The sequence below is a fragment of the Lycorma delicatula genome, chromosome 1, assembly GCF_047948215.1.
Source record: "Lycorma delicatula isolate Av1 chromosome 1, ASM4794821v1, whole genome shotgun sequence".
NCBI classification, from domain to species: Eukaryota; Metazoa; Arthropoda; class Insecta; order Hemiptera; family Fulgoridae; genus Lycorma; species Lycorma delicatula.
The window spans coordinates 303862577-303882303 of NC_134455.1; the positions used below are offsets into that span (position 1 = coordinate 303862577).

The 19727-nt window shown below is 32.4% G+C and overlaps 1 protein-coding gene across 3 annotated transcripts in view; it reads left to right on the forward strand.

Annotated features, from left to right (window-relative positions):
• The first annotated feature begins 4275 nt into the window (after nucleotides 1-4275).
• Hacl (2-hydroxyacyl-CoA lyase) overlaps nucleotides 4276-19727 on the forward strand; it is a 48260-nt gene continuing 32808 nt past the window's right edge. The window contains exons 1-4 of one of the 3 annotated variants that reach the window (XM_075380529.1): nucleotides 4276-4736; nucleotides 10836-11062; nucleotides 13374-13555; nucleotides 15161-15337. In XM_075380529.1, the coding sequence (XP_075236644.1) occupies nucleotides 4686-4736; nucleotides 10836-11062; nucleotides 13374-13555; nucleotides 15161-15337 (637 nt within the window). In that variant the 5' untranslated portion in view covers nucleotides 4276-4685. Of the gene's footprint in view, nucleotides 4737-4791; nucleotides 4934-5136; nucleotides 5272-10835; nucleotides 11063-13373; nucleotides 13556-15160; nucleotides 15338-19727 lie in introns of those variants that run through there. The other 2 variants (XM_075380537.1, XM_075380547.1) reach the window with 2 other exon arrangements.

Below are 19727 nucleotides of genomic sequence, written 5' to 3' on the forward strand. Positions count from 1 at the left end.
AGTTTTATCATTGACAACAAATGCGCAACCACGGTATCATTTTGTTTCGATCCATCATCAGTGTGTACTACTGTGTCTGAGTTTATGTTGGCGAGAGTACAGTGAAACATTTGTTGGAAGACCGTAGGTGATGTTGATTCGTTATTCTATATCGTAAGGTCAAACATAAAATTTATAAGGTTGATTCCCTACGGAGGATATGAGCATGGATGTCTGGGAAAAATAGAAGTTGTCCCGATATTTATAAGGTGCAGTACAACGTAGGTGGTCCTCATACCTTTGTAAATTAGGATTCCCAAAGATTGAGTAAAAGCCGGGTGATTTGGCTGTCCTTTGAGACGGGCAAATTAAGATGCTAAAAGCTGGTCCCGTCTATCCCAAAGTGAAGGTTCACCACAATCAACAAGTAAGCTTGCGACAAGGCTTGATCTAAATGCAGCTATGGATGATGTACAGCATCCAGCATTTTAAGAAAGAAAAACTCCAACACGACCATGGAAAGTTCGGTAAGAAACCTTTGATAAAAGCAAGCATCTTGCCCTTGAATCCCCATTCTTTGAGGGTGTATAGAGTACCACGTCGTCAGGTCGTATCGAACGCCTTTCTGAAATCAAAGAAGACACGACGAGGCGTTGGCGTAGTAGGAAAGCATTTTGGATGACTGTTTCCAATGATACTAAATAGTCAATGGATGATCGTCCTTGTCGGAAACCACACTGTTCTGAAGATAAAAGGCTATGTCTCTCTAAGTACCATGTGAGCCTGCGGTTCACAATTCTCTCCATCATTTTTCTATAAAACGCTCGTCAAAGAGGTAGGGCGGTAGCTTGAGGGGCTTCCTTTGTCTTTACCAGGTTTAAGTACTGATACGACAATGACTTCTGACCAGACTGAAGGGAAAACTTGTGAGGAGAATAGACTATTATAAATACACAATAGGTGTTGTAGCACAGAATTACGAAGGAATGAGAGCATACTAAGATGAATGTTGTCAGTTTCAGGGGAGATGTGCGAGTTTTTAAGTGCGTGTGACGTTGAATGAAAATGGAGCGTTTAATTCAACAACCAAATCACCAACGGTTAACGATAGTAATTCCATCTATAATTTGTACCTCTGAAATGCATTACTGTATGATGAGGTGAGGAACACCGAATGGAAACAATCTGCCAAAATGCTTGCCATTGTAGAAAGTGATGTAAGAAGTTCTCCTTTATGAATGAGTCCGAGAATAGATTGTTTTGGTGATCTGCAGAGTGTACGGATCTTTTTCCATACAGTAGACGTGGGAGTAGTGCGTGAGATGGTGTCCATGCAATTCCTCCATGACTTCTTCCTAGTGTCTAAGAATACCCGACGACATACTGCTCTAGCCTTACGGTACAAATCTAGGTGTTCATTTGTAGGCCTACGGTTAAATTTGCGTAGTGCTTGTCGTCAATTGCTAATAGCGTTTTGGCAATAAGCATTCCATCAAGGAACGTTAAGACGTCATGGTTTTTCCCAAAGTTTGTGGGATATATCTATTAGCATTGTCAAGTATCAGAGACGTAAAAGAGATAAGTTCGTCAAGGGCGTCTTCACCATCGTCATATTGTGATGGGAAGGCTTGATGGTAACTGTTCCAATCTGCCTTTTCAACAATCCATCTCCGTGGTCTTTTATTCACCTTCCCGTCGACACCAAAAGCTGTAGTAATTGGCCTGTGGTCACTGCCATGAAGATCGTCACAAGCAGACCAATTAAGCCAAGGGAGTAAATTTGGTGAGCAAAAGGAGAGATCGATGTTTGAAAGTGAACCAGAAGATGAGGGCATAAATGTGTGTGACCCATCATTCAATAGCAAAGGTCCAACTCTTGTCTCACTCTATTTATCATACTTCCTCCAGAGGAACAGAAAGATGAGCCCCAGAAAATATGGGGGCATTGAAGTCTCCTATTATTAACGACGGCAATGGGATTTTCATGAGGAGATTTGACATTTCTAGAGCATTGAACTCAGAGTTCGGTGAGAGATACAAATTGCAGATATGCAATTTAAAGGGGGACTGAGATTTTTACAGAAACAGCAGGAATGAGGATAGCTAGTTGTAGCTTTATAGCAGACACCTCGTTCCGCATGAAAATAGCAGCACTACCACTCTCTCTACTATCTACAAGACACATGTATAGCCACATACATGTATCTCTCACGTGTATAGCCTCTGAGTGTTACTGCATCTTGTTGTAATAGATGCGTTTCTTGGAAAAACATTATTAATAGTTTATATGCATGCATCAACACTAACATCTTCAATGTGTGACCGAAGACCTCTAACATTCCACTGAATAATGCCCATAAAGGTATACATAGAAATACAGATAAATATATATGAAAAATTAGTTGTAGGTGATTTGATTTTCTTTTTCGAATTTTTTGTTTTAAAAAACTCTGATGCCCTGGGGTCGGGCAGTTCCTCTACCATATCCTCCAGTAGATGTGGTGTTGGAGGGGGAGATTTTGAAAAATGGGAAGTTGTAGACATCCCAGAGGAGGTGGTTGTGGGGGCTCCCTTAACAGGAGCTTATTTGGTGGCCTACCGCCAGCTGTATTTACTTGTGTCCGCAAAGGTAAAACTTTAGGGACAGGAACTTTGAGAGGGATCCTACTATTGTTAATCTCACTAGTTGTAACTACTGATTTCTTCTTCATCTTCATTAACTCAGAAACAGTTGCAGTAAGTGAAGTAACTTGATCAGATAACACCTAAACAAGCTTCTTCAGCTCACTGCACGATCCGCACTGTTGGTTGTCTGCATTTACAGGAGCTTTACTTGATGTCGCAGCGGCGAGAGTGAGACATCTGATTTAATGAGGTTTCGAGAGCTAAGTGTCTTTTTATATTCTCTTCAGGTGATTGGGAAGGAAATTTTTTGTTCGGTACAGATTTTTAGGATTGCCTTCTCTTCTTTAAAAGCTGGGCCATCTTGAGATCGAGCTGTATGTGTTTTTCCACAGGTAGCAGATTTTTCTTCTTCCTCGTAGTTGGTGTCGTTTTGACCTTCTTTAGCACATCGAGTGCAAATGGCAGTTCTTGAACAAGAAGTTGTGGTATGGCCATAACCTTGGCGTTGAAGCCATTGTCGTGGATTGGAGATGAATGATCTCACCCGAACCGACAGGTAAGCCATTTTAATCTTCTCTGGTGGTACGGGAAGATTAGAAGTTAATATAATGGATGGTATAGGTTCTTCCACTCTGTCCTGTCGTTTGTTTATTCATTTCACCTTCACAACTTCTAGGTTACAAAGTTCATCAGCTATTTCAATTAAATCCATGTCCAGAAGGTCGCGGCAAGAAATTACTCCCCGGCTGGTATTTAGGGTCTTGTGGCATACCGTACTTATGCTTATGCCACCCATATTGCTAAGGCATAACAGAGAGTGACTCTGCTCGTCATTAAAAGTTTCTGTAAGAATCGTTCGGTCTCATAATTTTTTTATGTTCTTTGGAGAACCACTTTAACCGGTTATAACTTTATTAATTAGGAAAGGCGATACCTATTGGAGGGAGCCACCTACCTGATTGTTCCAAAGTACAACAAAACGAATGTTTCTGTATTTTAGATTTGATGCTTTAGAATTTCATGTAATCTCTTTGGCAGTACTATTATTCTCGTCAGAAAAAGCTGACCGAGGCCTTTTCACTAGACAAGAATTGGTGGTTTTTTCAGATGGACCACCACTGTCATAAAGTTAATTTGTGGACTTGAAATCTTGGTCCCACGAGTGCCGGCGATTTAATGGACCACTCCAGCACAGCACACGTGTACTGGAGCTAGAGCTAATTACAACTGGATTCGCCCAGGTGCTGAGATGACATCATTCAAAACACACTACGTAAAGCCATTCACCCATTGGCATGATAGTTTCCACGTTAGTTTTGATTGTCGCAACTACTAAACATTTATGTATGTGTTGTGTATGACAAAAGAAACGGAACAGCACTTCAGTAAAAACTGTTCGGTGTTAGTAAATATAATATTTTCACGAAGTTTAAAACATCTACAAAGATCGTATGAGTGAAAATATTAGGAGTTTATTGCATGTGCTTATAAATTTATTTATTTGGTAAAATAAGGAAATTAAAAATTAATTTTGCTAAAATTTAGAATTATTTTTAGTTTATAATTTATAGAAAATATAAGGTTGGGAAAAAATAAGGTTTTTTATAAAATAAAAATTGATGAGATATTGTATTATCAGTGATTAATTCAATGTTTTACTTCACACACCTACTGATGTTTTTGTTATACTGATAATAGTGTTTATTTCGTGTTGCATAATCATGCTATTAATTTACATAAACTATTTTGATTTTTGTACGATTATGATTATCTAAACTTTACGTAATGGACCTAGAATAATTAAGATTCAGTCACTCGTAAAAAAAAACCTGTGGGAGCACTGCTATTGTCATACTTGAAGATCGTGGGAAATTTAAGAAGGGAGTTATATGAAAAAGCCATGTCATGGTAACAGTTTACGTATTATTCTGTTATTCTGAAGCTAGTACATTAAATACTGAGAAGAGGACTGATTAGTTTTTTTTTTTATAAAATTTTTGTTTATTTTTTAATTACGAGTTTTCTAGATTTATTACTTTATGTAAATGCGGTTACGATAACAGTATTACATCGTAACGAAAATGGGAGAAGTTGATGGAAGTAAGATTTTAGCCGAAAGCTTAAAATCGCAGGTAATTTTCACACTAATTTAAGTTTATTTTAATGAGATATTAAAAAATTGGATATGTTTCGTATAGGTTATGTTCCATTTTTGATTAAATTTGCTCATTTCTTTAACTTTCAGCAAAAGAAATTAAAAAGTTAAAGAAATGAGCAGTGTTTGGCATACAACAAAGAATATATGTGTTCAGTATTTTATGACAAGTGGGTATGTAAATATTTATTTAGATTTGTAAGTTATATAGCTAATGTTAGGTACAGGTAGGCCAGATAATATCATTTAACCTACCGGTTTGGTCTACTGGTGAGTCCGCCAACGCAAGTCAGCTGATTTCGAAATCGGAAGTCGGTAGGTTCAAATCCTATTAAAGGCATTGACTTTTATACGGATTTGAATACTAGATTATGGATACTGGTGTTTTTTGGTGGTTGGGTTTCAATTAACCTCATATCTCAGGATTGGTCAACCCAAGAATGTACAAGACTACACTTGATTTACATTTATACATATCATCCAACATCCAGTAGCAGAACTTTTCCAGGCAGGTTAGAAACCTGTTTAATTAAAAGTAAATCCAGTTTTTAACATTTTGTTGATAATGGTAGTACTTAAAAATTAATACTTCATTTATTAGATAAAGAGATTAAACATCTGAAACATTGTATTTATGATTGAATTGATCAAAATTTATTTATTCCTATGTTGTAATCACCATTATGTTTTTAAATTGATTACCCAAAGAGATATTGTTAGTTTAAACAGTGTTTTATCTATGTAAAAAAAGTGATCTCTTTGATATTTAATTTACGATATTCAAATATGGTCTCATTCCAGAAATATTCACATTTGTCACTCATTGGAGAGAAGCTGTGCTAATTAATGTAAAAAAAATGTGCTGTGAGATGTAAAAAAAATCTATTCAAAATTAATTTCATTATCTTTCTGATAACAGAGATTTATAAAGTTTTAATATTGACCGCTGTCACCATAAGAAAAGTAAATTACATTCTTTCTTTTTTTTTTATAAAAGGAAGAAGGATTATATTTTTAAATTAGTTTTTGTTATATGTATCATGAAGAGGCTCAAAAAACGAAGACTTTCGGAAACTTATTTTTGTTATACATTGTGAAAGGATGTAGGTGTTGCATGATAACATCATTACCTTGGATTATAAAGGAGAAATTTTTTGAAAATGGCAGTTCATTCTGAAGGTACTTTTTTTCTTTAATGTATGCTGATTGAGTTTTTAAGATTTACTTTTTTTTTTTAAAGAGACTAAAGTAGAAATAAACCGTTAAACAAATTCATGATATGTCTTATTCCAATAACTTAATAAATTATTTCTAATAATTTCTGACCTTGGACTTTCATCACTTGTTATACACGCATATTTTATTTTTAAAACTAATTTTTTAGTTGAGGTGCCTCACCTTAAATCACAAAAAAAACATATCAAATTGTTGTAAAATCTTTTTAAATATATTTTATTATGGAAATGAAGTGTTGGAAAAGTAGATATTTGAATATTGATGCACTTGATATTGTAACTTAAATAATAAGTTTATTATTTAAATAATCAAAACATTGCTATTAATTAGTTGAGGTTAGCGAGCGAAGCGAGCGTAGGTTAAGTTTGGTTAGATTAATAAAATTTTAATATAGTTGAGTAATTACCAAAACTGAGAAGAAACCAACCAAAAAAGCAAAAAACCACGGAGCGTTCAACAGCATGTTTTCACTACTCAATGTCTTCCTCAACTATATTAAAATTTCATTAATCTAACCAAATTTAACCTACAACCTCGCTTCACTCGCCAACTTCAACTAATTAATAGTAATGTTTTGATTATTTAAATAATAAATTTATTATTTAAGTTTTAAATAATAAAAGAAGTATAGTGAATAAGAAAGAATTCTACATTATCCGGAGGTGAGAATCTGCATTATCGAGCGTATCAATATTCGAATACCTACGTTTCCATCATAAAATACATTTCAAAAAATTTTACGATTTGATCTGTTATTTTATGATTTCAAGGTGAGGCACCTTAACTAAATAGTTACCATTAAAACTACTGACTGAAGTAATTTCTGATAATACAAATAAATTTTGCTCAATCACGCATAAGTTTATATTTTGATAGGCAGTACAAGGGTACATTGGCAGTATGGATACTAGTTGATCCTAAGTAAACACCATTATGGTTCAAATTAAGCAAATTCAATTTTAATTTCAGTTAAACATTCATTTTAGAAGAGTGAATATTATTCTTTTAAATTGCATAAATTTAAACTGATCAGATTGCAAAATTGATTCTTAACTCATTTTTGGTACCTTCATTCCACAGATACGAACAGTCTTTTTAACTAGGTTATACTCTATTATAACAGCAATTCTCATTCATCTCTAAAATAGTTAGCACTATTTCTCTGAAAAGTTATTGATATTTTTATGTTTTAGAAGAAACCTTTATTTTTCTGTAAGCATTAAACCGCGTCTTGCCAAATGTCTGCTAGTCCCAAAACTCTTAGCTTAGTTCTGATTGTGACTGGAACTATATATTTTAACATTATCAGCCTATTTTACTTATTTTTTGAAATTATGTATGTCCTGTTTCAAATATGTCATGGTTTAAGTGTTATTGTAGTAAGAATAAGAGAACCTTTATTTATATGAATGTTGGGAAAGTTTGGTTGGACTCACTGTTAAAAATTGTGAATATTACAATTTACATATTATATATATTATATTGAATTTTAAATATTACAATATAATTGTTATATTGTATTTTTAAAAAGAGCTTCCTGTAGAATCTCTGATCAGCCTTAAACGATTTGGAACTTAATCATGTTCAGTGTCATGGCTTCCCAGTAACTACTATACTGGCTATAGTAGTAGTATAGCTAAAACTAGCTATACTGGCTAAGTATCTACTATAACTGACCTCCGTACAGTGGACTTTCGACATAACGTGACGTCATGTTGGAATTACGGCAACAGTTTGCGCCAGAAGACACGTATGGTATTTCCACTGCAGTGCAGTGCATGTTGTGATTGAAAAGAGACTCATTCTTGTGTTATTTGTTCTCGTTAAATCTGTATTATATGTAGTAGTTTTAAAAGTGTATTTACCAGGGTATATATATATATATATATATAATTGTGTATCGTGTAAACAGTTTTTGTAGATTTCATTTGTTAGTAATATAGACTTTGGTTCTTTTTTTTTAAGATGTGTATGAGCAATAACACTAGTAAAAGAAAACTTTTTAATTTGTGTGTAAGCCAAAAACTTGGATTGGTAAAAGAGAGTCTGGTACAAGGGTGTCAATGTTGGAGAAATGTGCCGTAAAAAAAAACAGTATCAAACGTTAGAAAATCAAAACTTGTTAAATTTTCAATAAATTTTAGTTTTTCTAAGACTGATTCATAAATTGAACAAAAACATATGAAAGTGAATCTGGAAGATTTTGTATTAAAATAGTTTATGGAGCAATGCAGTTGAGGAGTTAGTATACATGAAGTGGAAATTCAGAATGCAGCAAAAAGATTTGACAATCATTTAGGACTTGAAAGATTTGAAACCAGTTTTAGTTGACTAAGCAGATTTATAAATTGTTATGGCCTAATGAGTCATATAACTTATAGTGAAGCTGCTAATGCCATTGATGAAGAAGTAGAACCGTTTAAAGCCAGGATGGACCAACTCATCAAAGATGAATCACTGCAGCTGCCCCAACTATATAACACTGATGAAAGGTAACACTGAGTGGTCTCTTTCGCAAAATACCAAAGCACTACAACACGAAAAGAATCTACCTAGGCATAAAAAAACAAGGATAGATTTTCTGCCTTATTTGTGCAAATGCCGATTGCACACATCGAGTGAAGTTGATTGTTGTTGGTAAAGCTGCTCATTTGCGTGCTTTAAGTATATCATCATGCAAAATATTCCTGTGCATTACTATTCTTCCAAAAAAGGTTGGCTTAACTTAGCAATTTTTGAAGACTGGTTTTTTTTTTTTTTAATAAATTCATCCCTGCTCTGAGACAGTATCAAAAAGACATACCCAAACTACCTGGTGATAAGGTAAAGGCTGCTTTAATTATTTTAGTTAATGCCCCAGCATATTCTGTACCAAAAAAATGTGTTAGTTATGACGGGAAAATAAATGCTAGCTTTTATCACCCAACATAACCTCTTTAATACATCAGATCAGAGTGTGATTGTGGCATGCAAAAGGTTATACCAGGCAAGGTATTTAGATGAAGTATTTACCATACTTGAAGAGGAAGATGATTTAATTGAAGATAAAGATAGGGGAAAACTGTAAAGAATATAAAAAATAGACAGCAATATTTAATTTAAATAATGCATGGCAGTCATTGAATAAGACGACCCTCATACATGCTTGAAAAAACATTCCCTTAAATAATGACAGTGTCGAAAAAGATTTGGAGAAATAATTTTGTGAAGTGGGTGATATTCTGATGGTTTTTAGAAGGAAAGGAGAAAATAGATTGCTGAAAATATCATGCAAGAATGGTTGGAAGATGACAATACCAATCCTGGGTACAGAATTATGAATGACAAAGAAATAAATCATGAAGTCCTTTTGCAGACTGAAAATGATTCTGCACTTTAGGCAGAAGAGGAAATGGTTAAAATACCCAGCTTTTCTAGTGTTTGTGACGTGGTTGATTCAATAATTTCATACATCGATTTGTTGCAAGAACAAAACATGCAAGCTATATATGAAAGTGTTAGACGGTTTAAAGAAATTTTTAATTGCTTGCATGAAATTTTTACTCCCCAGTTCTGTCAGTTTTGCGTCAGTAGGCTAAATCAAACATTTTTACATTTCTAGTTTTTTTCAGTTTACTGTAATCAGTATTTTAGAACCACCATTGTGTAGTTGTGAGCGTAATGAAATAAAAATTAGTTTTTCGTGTGTTTTACATATTTCAATTTTTTTCTCAAATTATGTATTTTCATCATGGCTTGCGATCTGGGCTTGGACTATGTAATTCAAGTAAGTACAGTAAAAAAACTTAATTCAATTTATTAATTTACATACAGTATTAATATAAGGTATTTAATAATGAGGTATGAATATATAGGTAGTGTGTAAGCCTGGAGATTTCCATAACATAGGTATACTGTAATACTATATGTGAAATTTGATAATGTACTTTGCCAACAATGGACAACGGTCTCCTCCAATTAGTCTATTACAGTGGTCACTTACTGTACTTCCTCATGAGATTGAAGAATAAGGCAACTTTATATGAGTTATCTTCTTAGGTTTTTAATGTCTAGTGCTTTATACTTTATGTTTGTCTCAATAGTCTACTCTTTGGGTTCAACTTAGGCACTACAAGAGGCAGTCTTAGATTACCTTCTTTTACCTATAGAAAGCATCCTGCTTTTTTTCCTTCAGCCTTAAATGATGCTCTCAGAACTTCTGACCTTTGTGTGTGTGAAAGTCTTTTGGTTATCAACTTGATAGATTCTTGGTTTCCAAGTAGCCCCTGTGACCAGAGAGTGAAGTAGAACCTTCTGGATCTAAGTAGGATTGCTTTTTCCTTCTCTGTAAGTTGGTGTTGGTTGTTCATACTCTGCAGTGGATTACCTGTTGGATAAAAAAACCGTGTTAGCAGAAAGACTGTTGATAGTTGGTCATGTTCTTTGAATTAAGATTGTTATCAGCTCCCTTTGTTCACTACTCTAATGTAAATTTTAGTATTTTTTAATACCATCCTAGGAGACTTTTTGTTATTAATTATAGTGAGAGTCAGAAGTATATTTTAAACCGTAACTACCCAAATTGGTGATTCCAAACTCATGGGTCATGAAGAAAAATTTTTTGAGTTGTGAATATTTGAATAATGTGATTATAAGTTATTATAAGGTTATTCAAGTTAAAAAGGTTCTTAGGATTATATCTGACAAAAAATTTATCAACTAATCATTCCACTTGATAGTTTAATAACTTGCTTTATTGGGAGGGATAGTTTACTTCTGTATTTCAAACTGTTTGACATTTAGTAATTATTTTGTGTATGATATAATTAATACATATAAACTATATTTATTTGGTTTTCAGGGTGTTGAGTATGTCTTTGGTATTGTTGGTATCCCCATCATAGAATTAGGAATGGCCATTCAGCAGGCAGGGATAAAGTATATTGGGATGAGGAATGAGCAGTCTGCTTGCTATGCAGCACAAGCCATTGGTTATCTTACTCGTAAACCAGCTGTTTGTCTTGTTGTTCCTGGTCCAGGATTATTACACTGTACTGGTGGCATGGCAAATGCCCAGATTAATGGATGGTATGTAAATGTTTTTTTCCCAGTAGGCTTTAATAAAGTTTTTACTTGTAAATTTCTGCTCATGGTTTAAATGGTTAATGCTGTTTGGACTCATTGAAGTTTTGAGAGGGAAGAAGGAACCTTAATATTTGTTTTAATATAAAAAAAGAAAAGCTGCTCCTTTTAGCCATTATTAAATAGAAAACAGTTTAGAAAAGTGCCAGTTGATATCACCGTCAGAAAAATTGTGAAAAAATAATTATCTTTAAGAAGCAATGCTGAAAATAATATTAATCTTAAATACAATTTTACAAACAAGAGATAAGTATTGAAAAAAAAAAAAAAAACATGACAGCTGAAAAAAACATTCCTGACAAATATTGTTCTTTAATATAGGATAATTGAAGAGTGTGCAGGTGACAATTTTGTTTATTTAAAAAAAAAAATTTTAAATCTATTTAAAGATATTTGTACAGCCTCTGACATTCCCGGTAACATAAGGATTTCAACATGGGGTCATACATCTAAATCGATTCAGCTGTTGAGCTGCTGTGGTGGAACAAACGTAGTTACACACATACGTACACCCTAAATACATTATCTCCTTTTACGGCAGTTGTGTAAAAATTATAAAGAAGGGATTATTAATTAATATTTAGCAATAAGATTTTGGCCTAAAGCAGACCAGTGGGAGTGCACCGGGTGGCTACACATGATTCCCTCGTGCTTGAGCAGTCCGTTGTCAATTAATCTACAGTTTATTTAATTTAATTTCTAAGTGTAGATTATTTTTACTTATAATTTATATTTGTATTTTTATTTATTAATTTTATTAATAAAAGAAAGGGATTATCAGTTAATATTTAGCAGTAAAACGAACATGTTTACATGATTTGAACATACTGCCCGTCAAAAAATCATAAGATTTTTTTCTTAAATGTTTATAAACAATAAATAATAATTATAAAATAAATTAGTAAATTTTACTGCCGTAATTCATTCATTCCATATTGTAGCAGATCTTAAAACAACTATTTTCAATACAAATAAATACTATCAAAATATTCACTGAAGATACTGAAAATACTATTGATTCAATTATCCATTTATAACTGAAAATATGATTTTTTTTTTGGCCTTGTAATTACAATTAAAAACACATACATACATACATATCTATGTACCCTGTAACACTCCCTGTAATGTAAGGATTCCAATGCAGGGTCATACATCTAAAACAGTTCGGCTGTTGAGCTGTTATGATGGAACAAACATACATACATACACCATAAAAAACATTACACCCGTTTTTGGAGAATCGTGTAAAAACAACTCATACTTTATGTGCTGAGTTTAAACTGATGGTTGGAAAAATAACCTTAAAATCTGTTAACTGTGCAGAATGTACAGTACAATCTACTGTATGCTATATTGCCATTTCATACATTTTTTACTGATATTGACATATCAGGTGTAGGTATTGCCTGTTCTATTTTGTTTTCAAATTTCATTAGATATATTGTAATTTTTTTTATTTTTTTTTATTGCCAAGTAGAGGGAGTGTTAATTACCTTTAATCAGAAAGGAATACATTAATTTCTTGCTTTACATTATCTGGCCCAGTTTTCCTTATGGATTTGATGCATGTACAGTACCTAAGTTACAAGGACAAAAAAAGTTGCTTTCCCTGATAGTAATGATGATTGAACTGAACTCTTTGGTTGGCAAGACATTTGTATCACATACAGATGAATAGTTCCTAGTTTTTTGGTGGGCTTGACATTCTTATGTATGACAGGGAAACCAACAGAAAGCTAATTAAGTTTGTATTTTCCCCAGTCCGTTTTGAAATATTTTCTTGTTCTTACATATGGCTACTCAGACTTTAGAAGTGACTTCTGCCTCATATCAGACTGTTTGAAATGAGACGTCTGGTTATGGCGTTTAATAATGGGATCTAAAGTAATATAGTTCTTATGATAATTTATATTGTAAAGATGGAAATTAAGTTTAGAGGATGTTAAATTTTCATCCACGTGTTAATTCTAAAAATTTAGGATTTCAATAAATTTCATATAGTGAACTCCTCCTTAAGTGTCAGTACTTGTACTTCAGGTTTGAAAAGCATTAGTAAATTAATTCATTGGTAATTGGTGTTACAAATTTGTTAATGTTTACATTGACTTGGTGTTTTAATTCTTATAGTTTATTAAGCTAACTTTCATCTTTTTTAAAATCAGGGAGGATACAATAAATTTGTTTTGCAGTATTTACTTTTAGTCCTAATTTTAACATCAAAGAAAAGTTTTAATATTATAAATATTTGTTTTAGGCCTTTATTAGTAATAAGTGGAGCTTGTCCTGAAGATCATGAAGGAATTGGAGGTTTTCAAGAATGTTCTCAGGTAGAATTAAGCCGTCCTTACTGCAAGTATAGTGCCCGTCCACCTAATGCATATCTTATTCCTCAGCATGTTGAAAAAGCTGTACGTTTAGCTACTTACGGTCGTCCAGGTATACACGTCTAATATATTTTTTTTTGATAATTTTAATTTCTTTGAATAAACAAGCCAAGTTTAGTATAAATATTTTTTATTTACATTGCATAAAAAATATTTTTACTTGGATTAACCTTTTTTATTTGATATTTTTGTTATTTGGAGTTTGTTACAAAATTGACACAATATTTACATAATTTCAGGATTTTTTAATGTTATTTTTTTCATTAATTCTATAGAGAATGCTATAAGGATTTCTGATATATGATTTTTTCTTTTAGTCATTTCAGGTTTAATGAATATTTGCCATTTGATGTTTCCTATTGCTGATGGAAAAAATATTTATGTATTATTAAAATAATGTTAATGACAGTTACTGCCACTGTGATGATGATGGCAATGGCAGTGGTGATGGCTACAATAATAATAATAATAATAATAATTGATTGTTGTTAAAATATAATAAGATTTTGGAGAAAACTTACATAAAAAGAAATAATGTATAATAAAAGTCTGATTTGATACGAAATATTGGTCATGGTGGATGGAATTTACTGATTTTTATGCTTTATGTGCGCATGTTTTATGTTGCGTACTGCCACAGTTGTGTTTTTTGACCATCAACTGATGTTTTGGTATCAAATTTTATTCTATAAAATAATCTTAAGATAACCCTTTTTTATGTTATAAAATTATCTTAAATTTAGTAACTTAATTTGCTGTCTACTTCAAAGAAATGTAAAAATTTAAAGAAAAAAAACAACGGGGGAAGTGTTATTTTTAGTGTGTTTTTTAAATCAGTTTTATTAACTTTATTTAATCTTCTGTTTTATTTAAAATATGGATAGGCTTAAAAAAAATATTACATGAAAAGAGCTGTTTGCAAGGAATAAAAAGGAGATGTAGACCTGTGCCTTAATAATAATAAGAAAGTTAGACCAGAGATTTAATGTAGGTTACTTGCTGACTATGAGGTAAAGATTTCTGGAATGTGAAACTAAGCATTAATGTTTACTTTCAAGTTTATGCACTTCTATTGGTGTAAAATATTGTGCCAAATAATTTTTCTCAACTGACCTTAAATCTACATTTTACACTTAGAACACACGCAATAAAAATCAAGATTTAGCAATGATAACAAATCTTTAAATCTTTTTATAGAACATTTAAATATATAATTTACATATGTAGTGTATGATATATATGTATTGTATAATGATAATATACATATGTATATTATTTTTTGTAGACGACGTACATAATTCTTTTATTAAAAAAGTTATATTCCACTTTAGTTTTATGAAAGAAACTTACTATGAGATTATCAGAGGAACTTGTAAACAAAAGGTAGTTATTGAAATTGGCATATCTGCATATTTGATGAACAGTAAAACTAGGAACTATATACTATAAACTAGGAACCATATACTATAAAAATGCATATGGACTGAATTTTTTAAAAGTTGTTTAAAACAAACTTTTTTGACACAATGTCAATCTAAAATTTTCTTTTGTAATTTTCCTTTCTGTATTATTTATACATTAAATGGATGAATTTTTCTATGAAGTTTAAATTAACCAGCTATGTTTATATTTTTTTAACTTTTGAATTTCTTTTTAGGTGTGTCTTATTTGGATTTTCCTGCAAATTTGCTAAATATTCAGGTGCCTGTAAGTAAAGTACATGCATACCATGTTTGTCCAACTCCTCCCCTTGTTTGGCCTGACGAAGCTGCTATTACAGCATCGGTGAAAGCAATAATGTCTGCTAAGAAACCACTGGTTATCGTCGGAAAAGGTACTGTAAATCAACTTTTTATTCTGTCAACTCCTTCGTTCTTTTTTAGTACTTTCATGAATAAAATTGCAATTAATTTGTAAATAGATTTATGATTATTACACCATTAGTGATTAACAATTTTTCAAAATGAGTAGTAAAAAAGGAGCAACAGGAGTGCTCCAATCAGGGCTGTCATAAAAAAAAATTGTTGTTGGAAAAACAGCTGGATTCTGACCCGCTTAAAAAAAATGAATCATGCACTTTGTAACTGTGGGAGCAACAGTGAGAGGTTTTATGTTTTCATTGGCTGCTGTTTTCCCTGTACTGAACAAATTTAGCAGTGGATGGCCATGTAACATGATTACAAACTGCTGATGGCTACATAGTTGTTCCAGACCTACCAGTTTGTCTTAAGTAGCCAAATTGAAAGACAATTTTAAAAAAGCTTTTCAATGTTGAAAGTGGAAGAATTCTAACAAACTTCCTAGTAGACAGACTGTCATCTGTAGCCCACCGGGTTGGTCTAGTGGTGAACGCGTCTTCCCAAATCAGCTGATTTGGAAGCCGAGAGTTCCAGCGTTCAAGTCCTAGTAAAGCCAGTTATTTTTACACGGATTTGAATCATGGATACCGGTGTTCTTTGGTGGTTGGGTTTCAATTAACCACACATCTCAGGAATGGTCGAACTGAGAATGTACAAGACTACACTTCATTTACACTCATACATATCATCCTCTGAAGTATTATCTGAACGGTAGTTACCGGAGGCTAAACAGGAAAAAAAAAGAAAAAAGAGACTGTCATCTGTGTGATTATATATGTTATCTAATAAATACTGTTTTCAGGAATCTATAAGTTCAATACCAAGCAGAACTAAAGTTCAGTTTTGTAAAGACATCTCAAATCAAGGATAGAGAGAAAAAAACATTCAGTGTCCTCTGAGGAAGTGGTAGAAATTGCATTTATTATAATTTTTTGTTGTTTTTAATTTTTATTCTCTCATTGTTTTTGGACTTTTAGCTTAAACTGTGGAATTGATTTAGATGAATGATTGCTTATTTATATGTTCTGGAAGAAGATACATTATTCCTGTTATAATGTGTTAGTTAACTTAACACATCACTTAACATAAATTTAAAATCATGTTTTAAATTGGTTAATAAAAAAGTTTAACAAAAAATTTCTTAAATCGTACATTCATAATCCTATAATACATGATGCAAGTTTATATATTGACTATTAAATAATGACTATTAAATTATATATAGTGACTATTAAATAATGAGACTAAAGCTGTAAAAAATTTTACTTTAAATTTATACATATTTAGTTAGTATTCCCTTCAATACATACACCCCTCCTCTATCTCTACAATTCTCCATATGAATTTTCCATTGTTTGAAACAGTGCTGGAAGTCTTCTTCTGTGAGCTCTTTCATGACGCGTGCCGCATTTTCTTTCACAGCTTCCATGGTCTGAAATCTTGTACCTTTTAATATAGATTTGACCTTGGAGAACAAATAAAAGTCACATGGTGCCAGGTCGGGCAAATAAGGTAGATGGTCTAATACTGGGATGTTAGTTAGAAAGTCTTGATGGTGCAGTGTGAGCCGGTGTGTTGTCCTGATGAAGAACCCATGACCATGACTTGTTCTTCTACAATTCAGGTCGTTTTTTCTTATTTTTTCATGGAGTTGAGCAAGGACATCAAGGTAGTAATGTTGATTAATAGTTTTAACTTTCAGGAAACAATTTTTTCAATACTTTTATCCATTTTTGATCTGGAAGGGCGACCTGGGTGAACATCATCTTAAATGTCTTCTCGGCCATTTTGGAAATGATTAAACCACTCAAAAACCTGCACACATGACAAACATTCATTGCCATATACTTTTTTTAATAAAAGATAAGTTTCAGTAGTAGTTTTTCCAAGTTTTGTATGAAATTTCATGACAACTCTTTGCTGTAATAGAACACATATCATTCTTTCAGCAAAATAAAAAAAAACAGATGTTATCCAAATGAAGGCATGGCCAGACTGATATGTCTACAGAAACTGGAATGGCAGCAATCGAGAGAGAAGGCTTCATGCTACACAGCTGTCAGTCACATGAATTTTGAGCATGCACAGTTCTTCTGTAGCAGTATGTCTTGTTATTTAATATCCACACCTCATCTATCTTATATTTTTCTGTATATTGCAGAAATTAATAATTTAGTTACTATTAACACTGCTTTTAGTACACTATTTTTGGGTTTTAATATTAGTTTTTTTTTTTTTTTATGTATATATGCTGTTACTTTTATTGTTAATTTTTGTTTTTACTATAATTCATTCACAACACAAACTTCTGTGTTCATTACTCTCAAAATAATAGATTAATGCCAAAAGTATAAGTGCAAACTACACCTCCATTGGTTTTGTAATAAAATTTATCAACAGGTATGGGGAACTGGTGTATTAAATGTGATTTAAGTCATTTTCATTGCTTTATCTGTACTTCACATCCTAATTTTTCAAGATAAATATTATTATGCCTTCTGTTTAATTTTGTATTTAATTTCTATTTAATTCATATTGAATTATGTAATTTTTGTTTTAATGGCTTCGTCAATGTTCATTTCTGGTCTTCATGCTGGAGTTATTACCAAATAAAGTTTTTATTCTTACTGGTACATAACATATACATTATATGCACCTTTTTTTCCTTACTTCCCCATGCCAGACATACATTTAAGTAAAACTCAGCCCAAGGGAGTGTCATTTACTCTATGGGGCCTCCCCATCTACCAGCAGTAAGTCCGGCATGGCAGGTCAGCCCCCTCCCCCCCCACCAGGGGATCTTTTCATTCTTTATTGCCCACTCAAATAGGGGTACTCCAGTACTGGATTCCCCCCCACCGGTATCAGGTCTTTTTGTTAGTATCTCCTAACCTAGTCTCCCTTGGAGTCCTCACTCGATCGTTGGAAGCGGCATACTTCGGGATGCCGGCTCTCCCGATTGGGGCTGTCCACCCAATCCTAACTAAAACCCTCTTCTTCTATCTTCCATATCTTTGCATCGAAGCACCTCCCTCAAATATTCCTCCACTTTCCTCCAGTTACTCTACGATGTCAGCATATATGGGACTATATCCTTTGGCTACATTACTTGTATCTTTCTTTCTTTTTCTTGTTTAGCCTCCGGTAATTACCTTTCACATAGTACTTCAGAGGGTCAATGAGAATGATATGTATGAGTGTAACTGTAGTATAGTCTTGTACAGTTTCAGTTCGACCATTCCTCAGATGTGTGGTTAATTGAAACCCAACCACCAAAGAACTCTGGTTTCCATGATGTAGTATTGAGATCCATGTAAAAATAACTACTGACTTTATTAGGACTTGAACGCTGAAACTCTCAACTTCCAAATCAGCTGATTTGGGAAGACACATTCACCATTAGACCAACCCGGTGGATTACATTACATGTACTTAACATATATGTACCTAACATTTATTACATATATCTGACACACAGTATACTAATGACTCATTATAATTCTAATAATATAATACCAACATATATATATATATATAAGGAATGGATAAATATATATATATATATATAAGGAATGGATAAATATATATATATATATAAGGAATGGATAAATATATATATATATATATATATATATATATATATATGTTACTCTATGGATAAAAAATGTATCTGTCCCATTATTTGTCTAGATCGGTCAAGGGAAACCATGTCAAATCCATGATCAGAGCAGAATCACTAAATGTACAGTTATAAAATAGATTTGATTAAAGTTGATATTAGTTATTTAAAATAGAAACACATGAAATTATGTTAAGGGGGATACATGAAGACTCTAAATACATAAACAATAATAATTTAATGAAAAAAATTGATAATTTAATAAAATGTATTTGAATGGTCACGCACACCAGGCTGTTTTTAAAAAAAATTGATTATATTTAAACATTCTTTGGCAGAGTAATATTGTTTCTGTAAAGAAAATCGTTTAACTATTTTAAATAAATTGTTGGGAAGATATTTTAAATGGCTTATAAAAATAACAGAATCATAAGGCACTTTCTTGTAAGCCAAAGTGTTGTGTGGAATTCATTTGAATTTTCAGATGATCTTTATCAGATCATCTGAAAAATGATCTGATAAGGTATTAATTTTTGAATAAAGTAATGATCTGACAGCCCATTCTTGTAATTTCAAAAATTTGTTTTGAATTTTTAAGGGAGCCTCCATGAGGTAGATGATATAATTATACTTCAGATTTTAATATGTGTAAGATATTTTAAGGCAAAACAGTACGGTTTGATTTTGCAGCAAATAAATTCATTTGATCATCCCAAGAGAATTTGTGATTAATATAAAATACCCAA